This window comes from Apis mellifera, linkage group LG10, assembly GCF_003254395.2.
Source record: "Apis mellifera strain DH4 linkage group LG10, Amel_HAv3.1, whole genome shotgun sequence".
Lineage (NCBI taxonomy): Eukaryota > Metazoa > Arthropoda > Insecta > Hymenoptera > Apidae > Apis > Apis mellifera.
Genome location: NC_037647.1, coordinates 7,747,454 through 7,768,391, shown reverse-complemented (window position 1 = coordinate 7,768,391; position 20,938 = coordinate 7,747,454). Strand labels below are relative to the sequence as shown.

The 20,938-nt window shown below is 35.6% G+C and overlaps 1 protein-coding gene across 1 annotated transcript in view; it reads right to left on the bottom strand.

Moving 5' to 3' along the window:
- Positions 1 to 20,719, bottom strand: part of LOC725241 — a 56,015-nt gene extending 35,296 nt beyond the window's left edge. Inside the window, exons 1-2 of the mRNA XM_026443448.1 lie at positions 20,418 to 20,719; positions 19,439 to 19,535 (exon numbers count right to left, since the gene is read on the bottom strand). Of these exons, the coding sequence (XP_026299233.1) occupies positions 19,439 to 19,448 (10 nt within the window). The 5' untranslated portion in view covers positions 19,449 to 19,535; positions 20,418 to 20,719. The remainder of the gene's footprint in view (positions 1 to 19,438; positions 19,536 to 20,417) is intronic.
- Between the last annotated feature and the right edge of the window lie 219 nt (positions 20,720 to 20,938).

The following is a 20,938-nucleotide window of genomic DNA, read 5'->3' as shown; positions in this document are numbered from 1 at the left end:
TTTTAAGATTCCTCGTGGAAGATACGTTGTCCTCGAATGGGCGGAAAGGAAAAAAAAAGGAGCGTGAGACGAAAATCGAGGGCGAAATGTTGAAACAAGCGAGTCAAGGCAATGGAATGAAACGAGGAGATAAAAAGGACGGCGACAAACGATCCTTCTCGAGGTATAATTCACGGAGGCGGGAAGGAGATAAATGTTTCTTTTAGATAGAGAAAAATTCTGAGAGACGTGGAAGGTGATTTCTAATCGTTAACCGACGTGTTAGCGGCGACATTCGTTTCGATGAAACTTTCGTCTCGTCTTACGGTGAAAAATTTGTTAAAAGAGAATTCAGTGAAACGGGTCGATAATAACGCCAATTACGAGCAATGTGTTAACAGAGAATATTGCAAAGAAACGCGAGAAACGAGTTTAAGAAAACGATGAAGGGAAGCAAGGATAATTCTTGCCTTTGAAATAAATCCTGAAACACTCGATCAAGGGATCCGAAGAGAATAAATTTCCATGGATGAAAAGTATAGATATAAAAGAGACAAATGCAAGGACAAATGCAAATCGTGAAAATCTGAAAGCTTCTCGTAATCAAGATAATCCCGTGCGCAAAATATTCTATATCGAGATACAATTATTATTGAACAATTTACAATAAACAATTCATCGTACAATTCAAATAAAACAATCTTCGTGTATTTTATCTCGAGCATGTTTATTACAAAAATTTCATAAAATTCGCGATATGATTTACGATTTACAAAATAATTTCTATATTTCATCCCTTCATCCGGGATCAAAATAAAATTTTCACAAAATTTTCCAATATTCACGATGGAAATTTACTAACGATTCGAGGAATATCTACGCGTAGAAAAATGAAGAAAATAAAAGATTCGTATTCGTTAATTCGCCTCGTTTTCTTCATCTCGATTTCCACAATTTTCAAAAAATTTTCCAATATTCCAAATTCTAATTCCATCTCTGGAGGAATATTTATTCGTAGAAAAATGAAGAAAAGAAGAGGAAAATAAAGAAAAATAAGGAAGAAAAAAAGAGATTGTTATTCGACTCGTGATTTCATTTTCTTCATCTCGATTTTCATTCCCAAAATTTTCCAATATTCCAAATTTTAACGATTCTCGATCGACTCTAAGAATATTTACGCGTAAAAAAATGAAGAAAAGGAGAGTTTATTATTCGATTCGTAATTTCATTTTCTTCATCTCGATTTCCATTCCCAAAATTTCCCAATATTCCAAATTTTAACGATTCCATCGACTCGAGAAATATCTCCGCGTAGAAAAATGGAGAAAAGGAGAGATTGTTATTCGACACGTGATTTCGTTTCGTTTTCTTCATCTCGATTCCCAAAATTTTCAAAAAATTTTCGAGTATTCCAAATTCTCGAAACGAAACGATTCGAGAAATATCTCCGCGAAATAGAAAAATAAAGAAAAGGAGAGATTGTTATTCGACTCGTGATTTCGTTTCGTTTTCTTCACCTCGATTCCCAAAATTTTCAAAAAATTTTCGAGTATTTCAAATTCAAATCGAAACACCAACGATTCGAGAAATATCTCCGTAGAAAAATGGAAGAAAGAAGAGATTGTTATTCGTGATTTCGTTTCGTTTTTTTCATCTCGATTCCCAACATTTTCAAAAAATTTTCGAAATTCTCGAAACACGAAATACCATCGACTTGAGGAATATTTTATGCGTAAAAAAATGAAGAAAAGGAAAGTTTATTATTCGACTCGTGATTTCGTTTCCTTTTCTTCATCTCGATTTCCAAAATTTTCAAAAAATTTTCGAATATTCCATTTCTCGAAACGGAACACCAACGATTCGAGGAATATCTCGTAGAAAAATGGAGGAAAGGAGGTATATTCGACTCGTGAATTCGTGTCGGTCTTATCCCGCTTCCTATTCCCGAATAGACGCATCGGATTCAGGGATCTGCCCGATCCAGACCAGACGACGACATCGAACTTTTATTTGGCTAGACTGGATGGCGCCCTGGCTCCCAGTTTTGCCCGTTACCGCGAAAGGGAGTCACACAAGGGGCAGAATTATGTACGAATGGAATGGAAGGGATCAACTGGGACAGATAAAACATTTATCGTGCGTAGGGGTGAGCACTATCGGTCACGATAAATGCACATACACAGATACATCCGAGCTGAATTCGCGCGTTCCACGAACGAATCACTTGAGATTAAACCAGTCGTACTACAGCTAGAAAAAATAGTATATTACGTTTAATTATCGATTTTTGGATTTTTGATAAGGAGCAGCTAACTGGCTCGTTGACGTTTCTTCAAAATTTGGAATTTTTTTTAAAAAAACGTACATTTACGAATGAATCCACTTCAAGTGTTGTTGAAATCCGAGTAACAACTTGTTAATTGATATAAAACAATAAAAAGTTTTAAAAGCGTTAAATCGCTATGAATTGCTCGCTAAAACTACGAACAAAAAAAAGAGAGAGAAAGTAATTCTCAATGAAGAAAAATATTGAAAAATTGAATAAAAAATTCTACACAATCGTAAAAAAAGAAACTTCTCCTCAACCTCAAGGATAATTCCTAATTATTCGCAGGATGCAATTGATAATTTATCTCGATGAAATTTTTCAATCGTTTAAACCGAGCTAAAGTTGAAACAGGATTCAGTGGTACGGGTCAATAATCAACGGGCCAATCCTCGAACAAGGATAAACCCATCTCTCAGAAACTAACCGATCGAAACTGATCTTTCCCCGATTGTCGTCCTGTCATCCTACGAAGCATCGGCGAAAAAAAAGAAAGAGAGATCGCGTTTCATTCGTTTGCACGAGAGGAGATTAACAGGATTACACAGGATGTCACGATGTCATCCGTGTATGGCGAAAAAGACGCGAGGGGGAAAAGAAAAGGACGCGGCTCGACCGAGTATCGATCCATCCGCGAATTGGCACGCGGGCATCCGTTCGGACAGAGCGAATCAACCCGCGTTATGTTACGTAACCAGGATGTAAATTTCATTATCGTCAACGAGGATGGGTCTATGGGATGAGATGTGCGTGCGTGCGTGCGCGAACTATGACTCCGTTCTACGAGGCAATACAAACACAGGCTGCTATTGTGACACACGATTCGCGAATTAGCGAATAATTCCCTCCCATAAATTCGAACAGATGACGCGGTTTTCGATTACGAGTTCGTAACGCGACACCGTGTTTTACGCGTTTAATCGCGTTAATTTAAAATAGTGATCAATCTGTCCCTGTGCACGCGTGGGATATTTTCTCCCCCTCTTTAAACCAAACTCAAAGTTGAATCTCTGAATCGGGATGATTATCTGATAAATTACTCCGGTCGCGCGGTGTAACCGTGAACGGTAAATTTTCGATCATAAATTATAAATTTTTCGAGAGCCGTGAAGGTAAGGGAGAGGGAAAGAGAGAGGGGGGAATATAAGAATTTTTTTGCTCCAAGAAATATTCCCCTCCATCTTGGATCCTCGTTATTCAGGGAATTCACAACCGTTACATAACCGGGTGGATAAACAGAATAATATCCATCGATCATCCTTTATGCACCAACTTTTTTTTTATATTCGATATAAGTGTATTGCGGCGCAAGATTATAAGTAGACCAACATTATCGATAATTCTTCTATAAGTAATCCATCATCACGCCGGGAGAAGAAGAAGAATTTCCTATTCAAACTCGCGTTGAATGCAGAAGAATAGTTACGAATACTTAAACGCTTCCAATCCTTTTTCTCCAAAATTTCTCCAAGAAAGAAATCTTATTATAGACACTAAGTATAAGACAATAAGAACAAGTGTACGAATGTTTGAAGAAAAAGTTTACAAGATTCACCTAATCTCTCTCTTCTATGCGAAATTAAAAGAAGTAGAAATATCAATCTTTCATAACCAACCCCGTGAAAAAATTCATCGAAGCGTAAATCGAACTTATATATATGTGTGTGTGTAAAAAGAGAATTCAACGAGAAGAAGAGACGAGGAAGAAGAAGAAAAGCGGAAGATCCTTCTCGCGAGATCGTATCAAGAAAGTACACACATACACGCACAGATGATCTGTCCATAGATGCAACTAGAACGGATATAGAACGAGATAGCTGGTTGCCTCGAACGATGGAGATAATTCGACCCATGCTTTTGTGCCCGGAATGGCCATAAATTGAGGCAACCTATCGGAAAGGGAACACCGGTGGATCAATGCCAGGAGCTCGTTTTCATCGAGAAGAGAAAGATTCTTCGTGCCCCTCTTTTTTTAATTCCATTGTCTCACCCGCGAAAAATCGGGGAAAATCAAACCAATTTCAACTCTCTTCTATTTCTCACCGACCGATCTTCTTTCGTTCACACGATGAATTATACACGTAGCATGTGAACACGTACGATGAATTAACTTGGGTGGAGCGAATTATGCTTCGAGGAATCTAATGGTTGAAGAGGCGAGGCTTGTTGAATCGACAAGCAATTAGACGATCGTGTAGCCTCGACCTACTTTTCCTATTCTTGCACGAATCCTATTCTTGAACCGATTTTGTGGATACGTTTGTCGCTAATGTCTCGAGACACGTATAGCGATAGGATCTTTATTTCGAATTACTTTGAACCTCTACTTTTTATAAAAATATTAGCTACAATACATTCAAATCACTGATATTAGCATGTGGACAATTTGTAGAGGATAGCTCGGGTACGTGGGCGCGCTACTACCCAAAGGACTCGATGAAAGCATCGATCCCCCCTGCGTGAACGAGGCACATCAGATTTTTTTCGAACGATAAGATTTTCTAAACATTTCGTGGACGAGTAAAATTCTTTGAAATTTAAACAAAATAATGTATTCTCTTTATTACATATGAAAAAGTATATCTCCATTCTTACGTAAATTTTAGAAACGTAACTCTTTTTCAATTCCTTGCATAACGAAACCTTACACAGTATCTCGATTCAAGTGTTACGATTCTTGTCGAGGCGAACAAGGGATGATGAATTTCGAATGTCGAGCAATTGATTAGTAAGTTTTACTTTTTTTTTTGTTTCGTTAAAGATAAAAAATAATTGGAAAAACCGTTGAGACGTCAAAAAAGAGGGGTGTCGATAAAATGGAGGGAGGAAGGTGGGAAAAAAGGGGGCAGAATTATCGGCAGGCAATGATTTAAAGGGACTAAAGTCGGCGGCACGCGTGATCGATACAACACAGGAACACCAGCTTCTCCCGTTTGTTTGCGATCTAACCGGGATGATAATTTCACGTCGATCCATTAAGTTAATTAATTAAGCGTACGCGTTTCGCCGCGGCGGGATCGCTTAACGAGTTGCTGCTCCGTTGATCGATTCATTAATTCACGAGTGTGCCGGATAAGCGAGGAGCCGTGGCCAGTTTGAAATTCTCTAATCTCTTCTCATAACATACCTACTTGCGAAATAAAGTAGGGATTATGGTGTACGTAATAACGTGCACGATCAACTTTCGAAAAACACCTTTAAACACCTAACTTTACCTTAAACTATAATCTGTAAATAATAATAAAATAATAATAATGAAATTAAATAAAAATTTCATTTATCGGTAGAATCTTCTTTTCTTTTTTTCCTTTAAAAAAAGAATAACGAAAAGGAGCAAGGTATACATTATAAATACATTATTCATATATCTTTCTTGTTGATTGAAATATCGAATATTAATTATATCCTATTTCGTTTTCTTAAACCGCTTCTGTTATTTTTTCCGATTTTTCATAAATAAATAAATAAATATCATCATATTTTCATTCATATTTTACCGCAATCCTTTTCATCGTGTTTTTTACAAATTTAAATTTAAATATTAATAATAAAATATAATACTACGAATTTTCCAAAGAATCGATCGATTGGAACAAATATATAATCGAATATCCGAAATTTAAAGCAGTGTAACTTTAACTTTCGAGCAATATGAAGCAACACCTTCTCCAAACACTTTCCCCAAAAATTGTTCCGTACCATTATCATTACGTACATCGGATAACATCTGGTGTATCAGGAAGTGAATAAAGGATTTAATAAACGTCGGCGGATACATCCCCCGTGGAATTATAAATTTCCACGTCTCGCAAACTCGGGGGGGTCGATACGTTCGAGCGTCGCAAAGAACGATCGCAATATACGTCGCCGTGTTACGAGCGTAACTCGGGGAGAAAGTAACAACGCGTCGAGTTTCTTCTATCCAGTATTCTGTTCCTCGGAAACGGGAAAAGGGAAACGTATCTGGGACGATCCGGAATATTCGTCTTTTGCTTCCTCCCTCGAAGCAACCGGCGGATCTCTGAAAGGGGGCCTAAAAAACCCCTAAAGTCCCCTTTGGCGACTCATTTTTCATCGATTCCTCGAGTTTCTTTTTCTTTTTTTTCTTTTTTCTTACACGTCTCGAATATTTCATCCCCTAATAAGAGGTAAAATCCATTTTGGATCCGTGCGAATAGATTTTTTTCTTTTTTTAGGTAACGAGATAACGGTGATATTGAGATTCTTCTCCGATGATATCGTGGGGGATCGGAGTTGGGTTGAAGTATATATAGCTTTGGATTAGAGTTGCTGAGCGAAAGAAGAGTTTCGTTAAGGGAAGAATATTTCAAAGAATATTAAAAAAATTTGGATTAATCGCGTGGACGAATATGACTGGGCGTCCTTTTCGAATTTTGAAAAAAATTCGTTCGTGAAAGCAAAAGGAAAGCCATTTTCTTCTCTCCTTTAAATATCGTTTTCATGGATTAAAAATTATTCTCATTTTATCGCATGGGATTTGTTACGAATAATCCCAACAATATTTTGACCGGAGATAATAAGGGAAAGCCGGTATATACGTCTACTGGTTTCGAGATTTCTGACGAAGCAGCAATGTTGGCAAAATGTCAGAACGGAAAGCAGACGGCTTACAACTGGGAAATCTCGAATCGTATTAACCGTAAGAAGCTTGGCTGTGAAAATCTTCTTTAAATCGTTATAATTCACCGATTCGAATATTTATTTCTATTTAGTACGTAAATGAAAGAAGAAAAGGTGAAAGAATATTCGAATGGAATAAACGAAATATGAGAATCAGGGTGAGAGAAGAGTTACATCCTTTCTTTTAGACAAGGATTTATTACTTGTAAGAAAATTCGACAAATGATCTCGTTCGTCGGCGGAGAAAGAAAGGATGGAAACGAGACAAAGGAGCTATCATGCAAATGCACGATACACGCACATTTTTGCGCAACAGGTGGCCATCAGTTGCAAGAAGCGATCGAGTTAAAAGATCCGTTTGAATTTCCCGTTTTCCATGCTTAACAAATCCCAATGATACTTTGTTAAACTCATTCTATATGAAACATTCACTGATCTGATTTCCCTCTTCGATTCGATCTCGAGACAATTTCCAATTCGAAAAATTGCCATGAATAATTAGAATTAGTGGGATAATAATAACAAACAACGCCTCCGAATTTCTTTAAACTGATATCTTTGGTCGTTAAGGAACAACCTCCATTTCCAATTCAATCCAATGTTACTGTATCATTAATGAACCTAGAACGAGGCTATCCAAAACAATTGGAAAAATCGCGAAGATAATATAGGTTAATGGGTGTACAGTGTCGTTCAAAAATAGTTGAGAACGCTTAAAACTCTTTTCGCGCACGATTTTAATATCATTTTACACCGTGGAATAATAGAAATTAAGATTAAATACAAAGCAATTTATATTGATTGAAAGTTTTCCAAGAATAGCTTTATATTATATTAATTGAAAAGTAAAATTTTTCCGATTGGATCGAAAGAATAATTTCTTGAGGCAGAATTTGTATTATTGGACACCCGGTATACGATTCGAAGACGGGAAACGGTATGCAGAAAAGCAAGCAGCCGGTTTATTTCATCAAGTTGCGGCCTGGTAGCCAGGATAAGAGAGAGCTTGCGACTTGAAATGCAAATTCGAAATGGATACGCCGACGTTTACGAGATCAACGTACCAGTTTGGTTAACTTAACAGCATAAAACCAACTGTACGATCTTCGCACAGCTCGTCGAGGAAACTTCTAACCCGGGCCCCTTTTCAATTAAAAAAATTGCGTATTTAAATTCACTTGAAATGAATTCGTCCCCTCCTTAACCCTCTTCATCGAGGATTTCGAGGATTTCGAGAGGGAGAATCTTTGGACAAACGTTTCCTTCCACTTTCAAATTGACTCGTCAAGATGTAATTAGAATACGTAATCCTATGTTATCTCTGAAAAGCAAAAATTTCATATTCACACTTCGAACGAGCAATTAGGATGTATCAATATTCACGGAGCAAACAAAAATTTCCATAGTTAAATAATCACGCGTGTTAGAATACAATGCTCGCCATTTTTGTAACACACAACAAATCTTCCGTAATATTTTCCAATAATTAAATCCTCACGGTTATCTCCACAGTTAAAAGGTACGGAACGTGATTCATTATCGCCGAGCGTAACGCGAGCGTTGGGGGAAAATCGAGCGCGATAAAGTTACGATAAACGTAGCCTGGGTGGATGGTCGGAAAGGTCGTGTTATTACAGGGCCGAATCCCTTGCCCGAGCCCCGGAAATTACGACGTCTACACACTTGCAAAGGATATTTGGCCCGCACATACATCATCCCGCGGTCTACTACTTGACTCCCGTGACCCCTTTAAAAGCTTCTCCTACCCCCCCGAAAATTTTTCACGCCACGCGAAATTTTATCACTCGTCGTTGGTATCGAAATGTTTCCCGTCTCCTTTACGTAAAAACGAAAGGAGTTGCCTTAATTTTTGAACAAAGAAAGAAAGGGGACAAAATTCAACTTTGAACAATTTATTCCAAAAATGGGGTCGATTCGATTCGAAATAGCGCGGGATAGAATCGATTCGAAATTCGATAATTAGCAAGCGTGATCGTACAATGAACGCTCTCTTGGACGAGATGACTTGGACGAATTGGCGGCCATCATCGAATGTCCGCCACGTGGAAACGAGCTGGGAAACTGAGCTAAGCCGGGCCCGTTAATTGGCCCGTTTGTTATTTTTCCCTTCGAGTCAGAGGCTCGATATTCGAAGGAAGGAATTGGCCGTGATATCGGAAAACAATCAAAAGTCTCGGCCCCACGCCACCCTCGCCCCCAGGATCATCCCTTTTCACGCGCGATCCCGTGATCCGCCAGCGGCCGAACCTCCCCTCCCATATCGACGTACGGGGTCAACCCCTCGGGTTAATTCGGATCGTATTTTCACCCTCTCGATATTTCCGCGATATTTATGATTTACTTATCTCGCGTTCTCGCGTATTCTTCCGCCTAATATCGAAACGCGGTGAAATAGGCGAAATAGGAAAGGAAAGGAAAGGAAAGGAAAGTTTGAGATATCGATTTCATCGAGGGAGGAAGGAATTTTAATTTCTCGGATACGAAAGATTCTTAAAGATCATTCATTCGAGATTGATCTTTCCAGACTTTCTTTAATTTAATTTTCTGAACGATTAAGAGAATTGAATTGTTCTGGGACAATTTTATAAAATCAAGGCAATTTTTGTATTTGCTATTTTTCGAGATGTAAAGTAGTATAAAAACTTTCAAAAGATGAAATATCTTGTAATCGATGAGAACGTAATTAAGCTCGCTCTTCAAACTTGTGGATTTTGTGTTAATTATGCGTCAATGAAGACAAGTTTCAACCTGATGAATATACCTCTCGAGAAGAGGTGGATCAGCAAGGTTTCGTGAATTAATCCTCGATTAATACCCAAGATGCATACGCGATTATATATTATATATATATATATATATATCAAGGAAATAAAGATGGATAAGTTAACTTGGTCAAAGGAACCAACTATGAAACTCGTTAAAAAATGAAACTCTCCTTGAAATCGATATTATCCTCTCCAAGGGTTTAAACCGGCTTAAAAACTTTCGATGCTTTTCAATAATTTCTCGAAATATATACGCGTCGTCAAATTATATCGCGAGACTCCATTTAATAAAGATTATGATAAAATTGAAAAAAAAAAAATGTAACAAAGTAGAGAGAAACGATACAACAATTATATATCGTACATTCATCGATGATAAAAACTTTCGTTCTCGCGCGTTGCCTCACAAAAGAAAGAATAATCCTCGATTTCCGTTCCTCGCAGCTGTTTACCACCGCGAATCGACAAGAATCGGTGCATTCGAAAGCTGAAAGGACGGAGACGAAGAAAGAGTTAAGATGTTTCTTGCGGTTTAAGCTCCCTCGATGCTTCCATTCCTCCAAAGCGAGAAAAAGAAACATCCAGGGGGGATCCTATTGCCGCTTCTTCTTCGTTTCTTCCTTTCTTTTTTTTTCTTTTTTCCACTCGACAATATTAAGAGAGGGAAAAAAACAGCGATATATATATGTACACTTTCCGCTCTTCATCGTAATTTTCCAGTCGATGGAACACGATTCCAGACGACTTATATCCATTAGTCTGAATACACGCGATAATTCCAGCAATTTTTCCCTTCGAAAATCGCGTTTCCTCGCAATAAAATTTTCGCAAACAATTCTCGAATATTTAGCTAACAAAGCGGAGTCTTGAGGGATTAAAATTAATTTCCATCCCCTTTTTAAAAACATTTTCAGAAAGAGAGCCCCTTTAACATCGAAAGCTTTGCTATTCGTGATATCACCTGTTTTCCTTTCTTTCTTTCTTTTTTCTCCACTTCTTCTCGATCGAACTATTCCAAGGATCTGGAGAATGTTTTGACACCTTAGCTTGCGAAGAGAATTTTCGACGAACTCGGATCGGAACTTCGCGCACCGGAATTAAAATTCTTATATACCGAAAAGTAACGAATCCGCCATCGATGAAATATCCAAATCGCTCGAAGAATCGTTTGCAAACTTGGTGACACGACACTTTTCGATCCTCGTTTCCTTTCGAATAATTATTCGATTTCCCCCCTCGCTGGAAAACTTTGTCCAAGACGACAATCTTTATTTCTTTTTTCTTTCTCGTCCAATTTGTTAATCAATTTGGGATGAAATTAATTTTCCTCGCTCGAGATTCGCAGATTACTTGTTTGATTATGGAGGAAGGGAAATTTATTTATACCGAAACTATCAGTAACAACGAAAAAGCGGATTATAATATCTTTCCTGGGAGAAGATAATAATTTAATAAAATCGATGGATCGGTCGATATGTGGGAGAAATAAGGTCGAAAGACGTTTTATATATACGAGCTCGCGTTCCATATCAGAGTTATTAAAGTTCAATTATCTTGCAGGGGATGTTCTTTAATCTATAATGTTATGAAATTGCTTTTAGCGGATAATTTATTAGATGTAAATTCGATGGAAAAGAATATCGGGTGGTCTGTTATTAAATTATAAAACAGAATTTGTGGACCGTTGTGAAATCAGCGTTGCGAATTCAATTTTCCGTTCCAAAGTATGCGGGAAATCACGAAACTGGGACGTCGAGTATAAAAATAGGGAATATACGAAGACTTGTGCCACGTTTGAAAAGTTTGCATTTGAATGGTGAAACTTCTTCTTCTCCGCGGATATCTCAAATTCGTAAATCACACGCACGTGTATCACCGATCAAATTTTTCCAATTTTTCCAATTGTTGAAAATTCTCGCGAGAAGGTGGAAGGACGCATTGTTACGTAATAAATCTCAGAAAGGGGATATCCTCGAATACCCTAATTTTCCAAGTGTAAAATGTTCGAAACGAAAAATTTGAAAAATGATTCGAGAAAAGCTGAGAAAGCTCCAACTTCTTTCCTCCCCCACGATGCACTCGACAAATCCTCATCCTGCGTTAGGAACGATTTGTCTGGCCCCGTACATGATCAAACATCCCTCAAGACCGCGACTACGTGCCACAAGTACGTGAACAGTCGTCCAAATGCCTCGCAAATTCCTCTTCTCGCCGATCTCACCCTCGTAAAATTAAAACCAATACTTCTTCTTCTTCTTCTTCTTCTTCTTCCTCTTTCGAAAGATAAAATTTAATTCCACTCCCACTTGACGTTCAAAAAAAAGAGAAAAAAATTAAAGCGAAATTTTTAAAACTTTCGATCTCTCCTTTAAAGCGCAAATTAAAATACCTTCACCAGGATATTTTCTTCCTGGAAATTATCAAATGAATTTTCTCTCCATAAAATATTCCCGATCATTCTATACGAAAAAACGATCGATCGCGTTATTTTCCTCCTTTCTTTTTAACTCACAAAATATTTAAAGTGTTATTATAATTGAAATGCATTTTCCTTCCGATCCCGAGGGCACGATTTCATACGTCGCAACGGCTGTTGCTTGTTATTTTCCAATCCAAAGAAGATACGTATATTTCGAAAGTATATAAAATCCGTCCGTTAAAAAGAATAAAATGGCGGCAATTTTCCCCTGATCGCGATTTCATACGTCGTCGCGATGGCTGTCGGACGACAGAGAGAGGCATCGATCGATCCTTTCCCCGCTGTCTGTTACGAAGTGGATCCCAAGGACCTGGAAGGGTCGCACGTGCCGCGAATATCGAGTCAAAGATCCACCTCTCCTCCTATGCGCCTTTTTCTTCCCGATTCACGGTGTCTACCCGCCACGGAAATTTATCCCTTTAAATGGCACGTGCCAACAAACTCGCGATCCTCTCGTCTAGAAAGCCTAGCGTGTATTTTTTCGAAAATTCGAGCCGCCAGACACGCGTGAAAAAAAAGAAAAAGAAAGGCTTCTCTCCTTCGAGAGAGAGAGCCAGTTCGTATGGAAGATTTTCCTCAGCTGTGGATTCGAGGCGTATCTCGTTCTCCTCCATGGGATGATTTTGTTAGAGAGACCGATTTACTCGATATATAGATTCTGGATTGTTGATTAAAACAGGGATGGAGATCCCAGATGCTGGTAGGTCGGTTGGCAAGAAGGGGATTGGTATGAGCGATTGCGGTGAATAATTCGCTCGAGGGTAAAGTAACTCGGTCGAGTGAAACTTGGTGTACATATATATATATATATAAAAGCGATGGGATCGATTTTGTTTAGTTCGAATTTGTAGAGAGAGAGACAAAGAGATTGAATAACAATTGACGAAATTTTAAATTCTATATTTTCAACGAAACTTTTATATAATGGATTATATATGGAGCAATTTTTTTCTTAGAGATGAATTTTTCTAAGGTTGAAATATATTTTTTCACAGCTACTTTATTTCTCGACCAAACAATATTTACAAGGTGAAAAACTTTGGAAAAAAAAAGAAATATAAATCAATTAATAACTCTGTTATAACGAAGTTTGGTAGAATTTTAAATGATTAATTCTTGGTGGCAGGGTAGCGATTCATCTTTTTAACACGAGTAATTAATAATTAATCAACTCGCGAGTGTAATTTGACAAATGTTAAATTCAAGTTAACCTGGCGAAATAGGAAAAAGTTGTTACGTCGGTTTTTGGAATTACTCTCTTGATTTACAGCCGCGGCGGCCGCGTTTCCGCCGCTAATGGGCCGCGATAAATTCCCGCTCTTATGAGTAGTTAAAGTAAATAGTGCCTACGGGACGATTACACGGAACATAGAGCGGCGAACAATTCGGATTTTTCGTTCGATCGCGGATATAAAAACGGAAATCGAGGCTAAATGTTCCCGAGGAAATATATATGTATATTCAGCTTGTTACGGAAGCTTGTTTCGATGGGATTTAAAATATCGGGATCAAATTCTCGACTGTTCTCCGGCAAATCATCCGATCGAAGCAGGGGCGGAGATGATTAATATCTCAAAAATTTCTCCTCCTCCGATCCTACTTATTAACTTTGGTATTAAAAATTAGAAATATTCGATCGGAAAAAATTTCCAATTTAATTAGCAAGTTAAAAAGAAAAAACCTTCTAAAATCTTTCTTCCGTGTTTCCAAAAGCTTTGAGAGAATATTAACAGAAGATAAAATTCTGTTTAAACGAGGGATATTAAAAAATAATATTTCTAAAATTTTCCTTCTCTCGAAGCTTGACAAAATATCGAGACGAGAAAATGGAAGGGAATTTTTCAACGAAAACAGAATTGTCGAAAAATATCTCGTAGCCGCAATTTTAACTAAATTTCACCGGTGGAAAAAATCGTCGGATTGCCACCACGACCCCCCGCGCAGGTCGCAGGTGTGGCGGCATCCGTGGACGAATGTATCGGTGCAATATGCTTGTGGCTTGGGTGTTTACCGAGCACTCCGGTATAGCACTTGCAACTCGTTTCGCGTTTCCAGATTCTGTCCCGTGTAACTGGAGCAGCTTGACGTGTGCGACTTCGCGTGTGACGAGGAGTCAGAGTTGAAACGAGCCGCAGAGAAAAATGCAACCGGGTATGCACGACGTAGTCACGTTTCGTTTTATCCGTGCGGTCGGGAAAATCCGTGGCACAGGTGAAAAATACGGGGGAGAAAATCATGTTCGTATTTGGTTTTGATGGAAGGAAGGAAGAACCATTTACATGCTCGAGGATATAACGTGATCGAATTCTTGCCTCGTCATCGTCCGTAATGAAAATTTGTACAAATCATCGAAGAATGAAAATTAAGAAAATCTCTAAGCTCTCTAAGATCAAAGAATGTCAATCAAATGTGAAACGAAATTTATCGTATGATATTCTATTCTCTCTCGAATAAAATCTTCAACTTCTTTTCTCTGCTCGTGGTCCTCTTTTTACAAACGAGAATATCAAGATTGAGAAATATCGAATCTTAGAGACCACGTGATAGATTCTCCGTGCGTTCGTCCGCACGATCGCCGATGAACGATAACCCGTTTACGATTAAACCGTAATGAGATGCAACGTGTTGGCCATGCACGAATATATCCGTTGTTACCTCGCACGCGCGCGACCTTCGTTTATTCACGATACGACCTCCCCCATCTACGTATAGACCCGTCCACGTGCATGCAGTCGAACTTCATCCAACAACGTATTTCGAACAACGTATAAACACGCACGAGCGGGCACAGGGGCGTTCACGCGTGAGGGTGAATAATATAGATGGGCGAAATATATGCAAGCGCGATCGAAAATTTAGAAAGGGGTGTTAAAAATTACGTCGCCTTAATCCGAAGCGGATCGTCCGTATTTTCATAAAATAACAAGATTTAATTCAACGTGGGATGTTTCGCTTCCTTTCTCTTAAATTCTTCTTCTTATTCCTTATATATTCCTTCGAATGTATACAAATTTCCAATATATAATCGATACAAACTCGAGAAATTAACTCAATTAGACGACAACGATTAAACGAGGATAAGATAAACCCTTCCCTTAAAAAGTAAACAGAGCGTGTTGCTCGATCCGGCGCGTACATTTCGTATAATCAGCTTACATATAATAGCGTGACGATGCGTGTTCCACGCCGATATCGACGTTAACGAGCGCAGTTTGCACGGTTAATAGGTACGATTTCACCGAAATTATACCGCGTACGGATTAATAGGGATAGCCTGGGGATTTTTCCGCCTCTTCCATTTTTACCATGCGCGTTGATATTTTATCTCTCCTCCCTTTCCCCTCCCTGTTCAATCGATATTATCCGCGGACAAAATCTATATACATTTGCTTTCCCCTTTTATCTTCGCCCTCTCGCCTCGTTACATTTTTCCTCTCCCTTCGCGAGAAACACTTTTGAAATTTGTAAAATTCTATCACGCGAGTATACATACATATATATATATATATATATATATATATATATATTAGAATAGGGAAAGAGACGCGAGATTGTAAAAATTTATAGCGGAGGAGAGAAGGGAGGAGAGGAAAGATTATATGAAATGCATAATCGATATTTCTATTCGGATAGAATTTCTATTCACTTGCTCGCATGGATCCGTACGGATACACCGAGCCATATTTGCTTGGATAAAGAGCTAATGCACCCCGTTGTATCGAGCGCAAACGGTTGAGCGAGACAAACAGGCAACGTCCGCCACTTCATGAGGCAGAAATGCATCGTCTTTCGCCCCAATGTTCCAATATTTCATCTAAGCTAATACCGGAGGAGAAGGGAGAAAATGTTGGAGGATTGAAAAATCGTATCGATCGATCGAGGTTGGATTATCGAAGGGATATATAGATAGATGAAAATCGGAAAGGAAATAAAGAAATTCGAGAAATTTTATCGAATAGGAAAGTTTGATCCTGAGGAGAGGACAATAACAACTGTTTGCTCTTGTCGCGCGGATATACATTTCGTTGAAAGTTGAAAATTTCTACGATTGATGGAGATGAAAAAATATCAACTTCCATTTCTCTCCCTCAATATTAATAAATTCGACGAAAGTTCGCGGCAGAAATTGTAATCACAGCTCGGTGAACGCGACAAATGTTTTAATAGGGACAGAGTTCTTAGCAAGTTGAGTTTCCGTGTACGCAATAATCCACGTAAAGTGCACGTGTTGCCCGCTACAGCCTCGTCATCCGTGCTTCTCTCGAAATTTCAAGGACCTTAGACCCATCATCCAGAAGGGATCGGATGAAATTTCTCTTTCGTAAATTTGGTCGCAAAAATTTATCGTGTATTTAGCCATGGATCATTATTGTGGAAAATCGAATTCAATGTGTCTTTGATTCCTTGATCGATCATTTGTTAATTATTCGATTGTTTTTTTTTTTTATAAATAAATGATACGAATTTGAAAATGAGGAGGCAATGTTTTGATTGAAAACATTTTCCTTGAAAAAGGCAAAATTCATCCTTTCGAGATAGCATTAAGCGACACGATAATCGTTTCTTTAATTGACGAAGAAGAAGATAAAGTTTAATCCTTTTAAGTGCAATACGATAAATGAAAGAAAAATAGAAAATAGAGCCGAATCCGATTTTTAAAATGGGATAAATAATTTTGCTCGCGATATACAGATATAGGAAAATATGAGAGAGAGAGAGAGAGAGAGAGAGATAGGTGAAACTATGTGAACGATCGAGAATATAATAGAAATTTAGATAAGGGATATATTGAAAAATCTAGGACAACGTAAGCCGACGAGAAAGCACGTATGTACATGTATGTACATCCATTTAGATCGATTTCGTAATTGAATTTTTGTCGATACAATGGTCTCTCGTTATAATTCTTGTAAAGAAATGTTTTACATCCTTGACATACTCGTTCTCGACCGCAAAAGCTTTGCATTTTAACGAAATTCTCCGGGGCATTTTTCATTAAACAAGCAGTTTCGACGAAAAATCTATATATCGTGCGATAAAATCATTATGATTGAAACATATACGTGCGATCATATGTAAAGAATGTAAATAAAAAATTCTTTCTCTAATTCGATCAATTCTATTAATTGATACATAATAAAAAAATTTCTCGTTTCTCATTTTTTATACAATGCCAAAGAATTAAAATGCAAAACATGTGTATCTTCTATATATATATATTCGAAGCGTAAAAATTTTTATATAAAACTATCTTTTATATAAAACTTTTTCTATCTTCATTCATAGAAGAAACAGACGAAATACAGGTAATAATTAAACGAATCTATTTGGTCTCATAAATTAAAGAAAGAAATAATTATCACCGAGGTATAAAAGATTTTAACGAGAAGACTAGTGGCTCCGTGATAATTCTTCTGCACGTGTTTCTACGTGATAAAAGATCAGCTCCAGATGCAACTCGTATTTTATTCGAGAAATTTCGCATTTCCTTTTTTTTCTCTTTCTTTTTTTTTTTTTTTTTTTACCAAAAGTCCAGAAACTTTCGGTTTAATTTATTTTAGCAAAGAATTATATCGATGTAGAGGCTGATGCATCGCATGATAGCGTTCGCATTTAATCCTTTCTCACGATAATTTAATATTCCATGTGTGCGCGCCTGTTATTTCCACCAGTTTCTAAAATTAAATCGCAGTCACTCACTTCGAAATATCACCTCCCTTAATCGATCGATTCTTGAATTCGTTTAATAAGAAAATCTCCTAAAATAATAATAGAATTTTTTATAAGATATATATATATATGTTCGTGAAAAATTTAGGACGGATATTGTTATATTTGTTAAATTGTTGATAAAAATTAGATAACCATTGAAATAATATTGGAAATAAAAGATATTTGTTTATGTATAAATATAAAAATAATTATCCTCGATGAGAATTATTTTATTCGTAAATTTCAAACTTGAAACAAATTCATCATGGGACGATGAATTTCGCGAACATCAACGAACGTTTAATCTCTTCTTTAAATTAACTTCTTTCTTTAAATAAACACGGGAGGAAGGGGATGAAAAATTACGATTTTGCGAATGTACTAGTAAAAGGATAAAGTATTCCAGGGAATACGGAATTTGATAAACCAGAGCTGTGAAAATAGAATCGCGGAAGTGACGACGTGGGGAAAAAACGAGAGAAAAGGGACGATTGTATCTTGCTTATCGTGGTCGAATAAATTTTCTTTCTAGCGTAAAAATTTATTTAATGAAGCAGTGATTCGAAATAATCTAAAGCTAAAATTTTAATCAACATAAACCGAGGATAATAAAGATACGAATCAATTTAAATGTAATTTAAAGAAAATTTTTTGAAAAAAAAAAAAAAATGTTCCATCTTTCTCTGTTGCTTTCGAAAATTCAAAATAAATGGTAAAGTTTCGGGAATATCCTGAACACTATTAAGACGATTCTCGACATCGAGTTTGTGAAGTCACTCGACTTTGATAGTAACTTGAACCAAACCTTACACAATGGGAAAGGAACAACTTCCGTGCTCTTGGACAGGAAAGCGGGAGTATGCGAAAATAGAAGATATATTGCATTGTGTTCCAAAATATTCGAAAGTTTATGTGCTTTCTTGTCACTGGTTGAAAAAAAAATTTCTTTTCTTGTCACGAATAATATTATCTCGAATTTTGAATTTCTCGAGTATTTAAAATAAATTCAATTTGGAAAAAATACCGGATAATAAATTTAATGAGTTATTTTTTTAACTTGATATTATTTTCCAATTGTTAACATTATTTTGATTATCAGATCTTATCATGAAAATATAATTAGCGCAGAGAATTGAGAATCTATTTGTAAAAAATACAAGTGAAAAGTATGGTAAATTATTAATATTTATTTATATTATTATTACTATATATAATAATAATATAAATAATTATTTAATAAAATTAATTTAAGGAATAAAAAGTAAAAAAAATCTAAAACATAAGAAAGAAATTTAACATAAAATAAAATAAGAAGATAAAAAATAACCACAATATGGAAAATACATCATGTATACTACACTATGCTATTATAAACTTATAAACTATGATTATGATTCATTTTTTTTTCTCTCATTCTTTTAAATAACACTTAGATATATGAATTCTAGATAATAGACGCAAAAGAATTTAAAAAAACTTAAGGAAACTTTATAAAGAAACAAAAATGCGACTTACCATTAAACATGAAGAATGAAGAACTATTGATATTGTCCTTATCAGTAATCCTTATGTGAAACCCATATCATGTAGCAAAATGTAGAAATTAAAACATCTATAATAAAAAAAATATCATAATTTAAAATATCATTATAAATATAATAAAATATATATATATATATATATATATTATGAATTATTTAAATAAGAAGACTTTTTTTTAGAATACTATAATAAGGATTAAAATTTTATAATAGATTATAATAGATAATAAGTGAAAATTGAGATTCTATAACGTAAAAACTTGAAATTTAAAAATTAAAATTTTAATAATTCTAATAAAAAAATAGAAATAAAAATAAAAATTAAAATTAAAATAAAATGAAAGATAATTATTTTTAACATAATAGATGACAACTTTATTCTCTGAAAAAAACTGATTTGAGTAGTATTTTTTTTTTTAAATATTTATTTTCCAATATTAAAAAAGGAAAAAAACGTTTATCACAATTTTTTATATCATAATCGGTGAATAAACATTAATTTTAATTTCTCACATTCTTTCGAAAAATTAAAGAAGTTATTATAAAACAAATATGACTCTATGCATTGTATATGGTCTCAAAAATAAAATTATATTATAAAAACAGAAGAAAAAGAAATGAAATATTCTTTCGAACATTTTTTTTTTTTCATCTTTATCAAGCATTTGTTCATAAAATATTATTACTTAAAACATTACTTAATTGTTACTAAATTGTAAAATATTTTTTAATATTCCGAAATGTTTATGAATTCTCCGAATTTGCCCACTTAAAAAATTATTGTAATTACTCATTATTAAAATTTAGATTTTAATAAGTTATTTCGCGTGCAATAAATATTTAAAATTGCTTGCAATAAATCAAAATTGTACAATTTAATATGTAATATGTAATATGAAATAAAAATAATACGTAATATAATTAAATTAGAAGAATTCAAAACATAAACTTACTATTCGTAGATAAACAATGACGCAATAACGGCTTTCCATCCGTGCATAACATTGAGGTAAACATAATGATAAAATATACCATATTTGCGAATAAAATAAGCCAAATTCTGATCACTGTTACGAATAAATACACTTAAAATACTTGTTAAAATACTTGAATAAACATTTATAAATATATATTATGTAATCGGAAATAATATATGTATATTTTAAACACACAAAAAAATTATATAAAACTTTAAATTATATACGAAATAGAACGCGCGTCTCTTCGACACGTCTAAACGATACAACAGTTCAAGCATAACTGACTATAATTTGTCCCCATTCGATAACAATCGCTCAGTGGGCAAAGTCGAAAATCGCAAATAAATGTATCGATAAATATTGGTAAGTGATTACTTCAAAGAAATATTTTAAAATATGAAATATTTATATATAAATATTTATAATTTTAATATTCTATTAATTAATATTTTATTAATTTCATAATTTATTGATGTAAAATATAATAATTTATA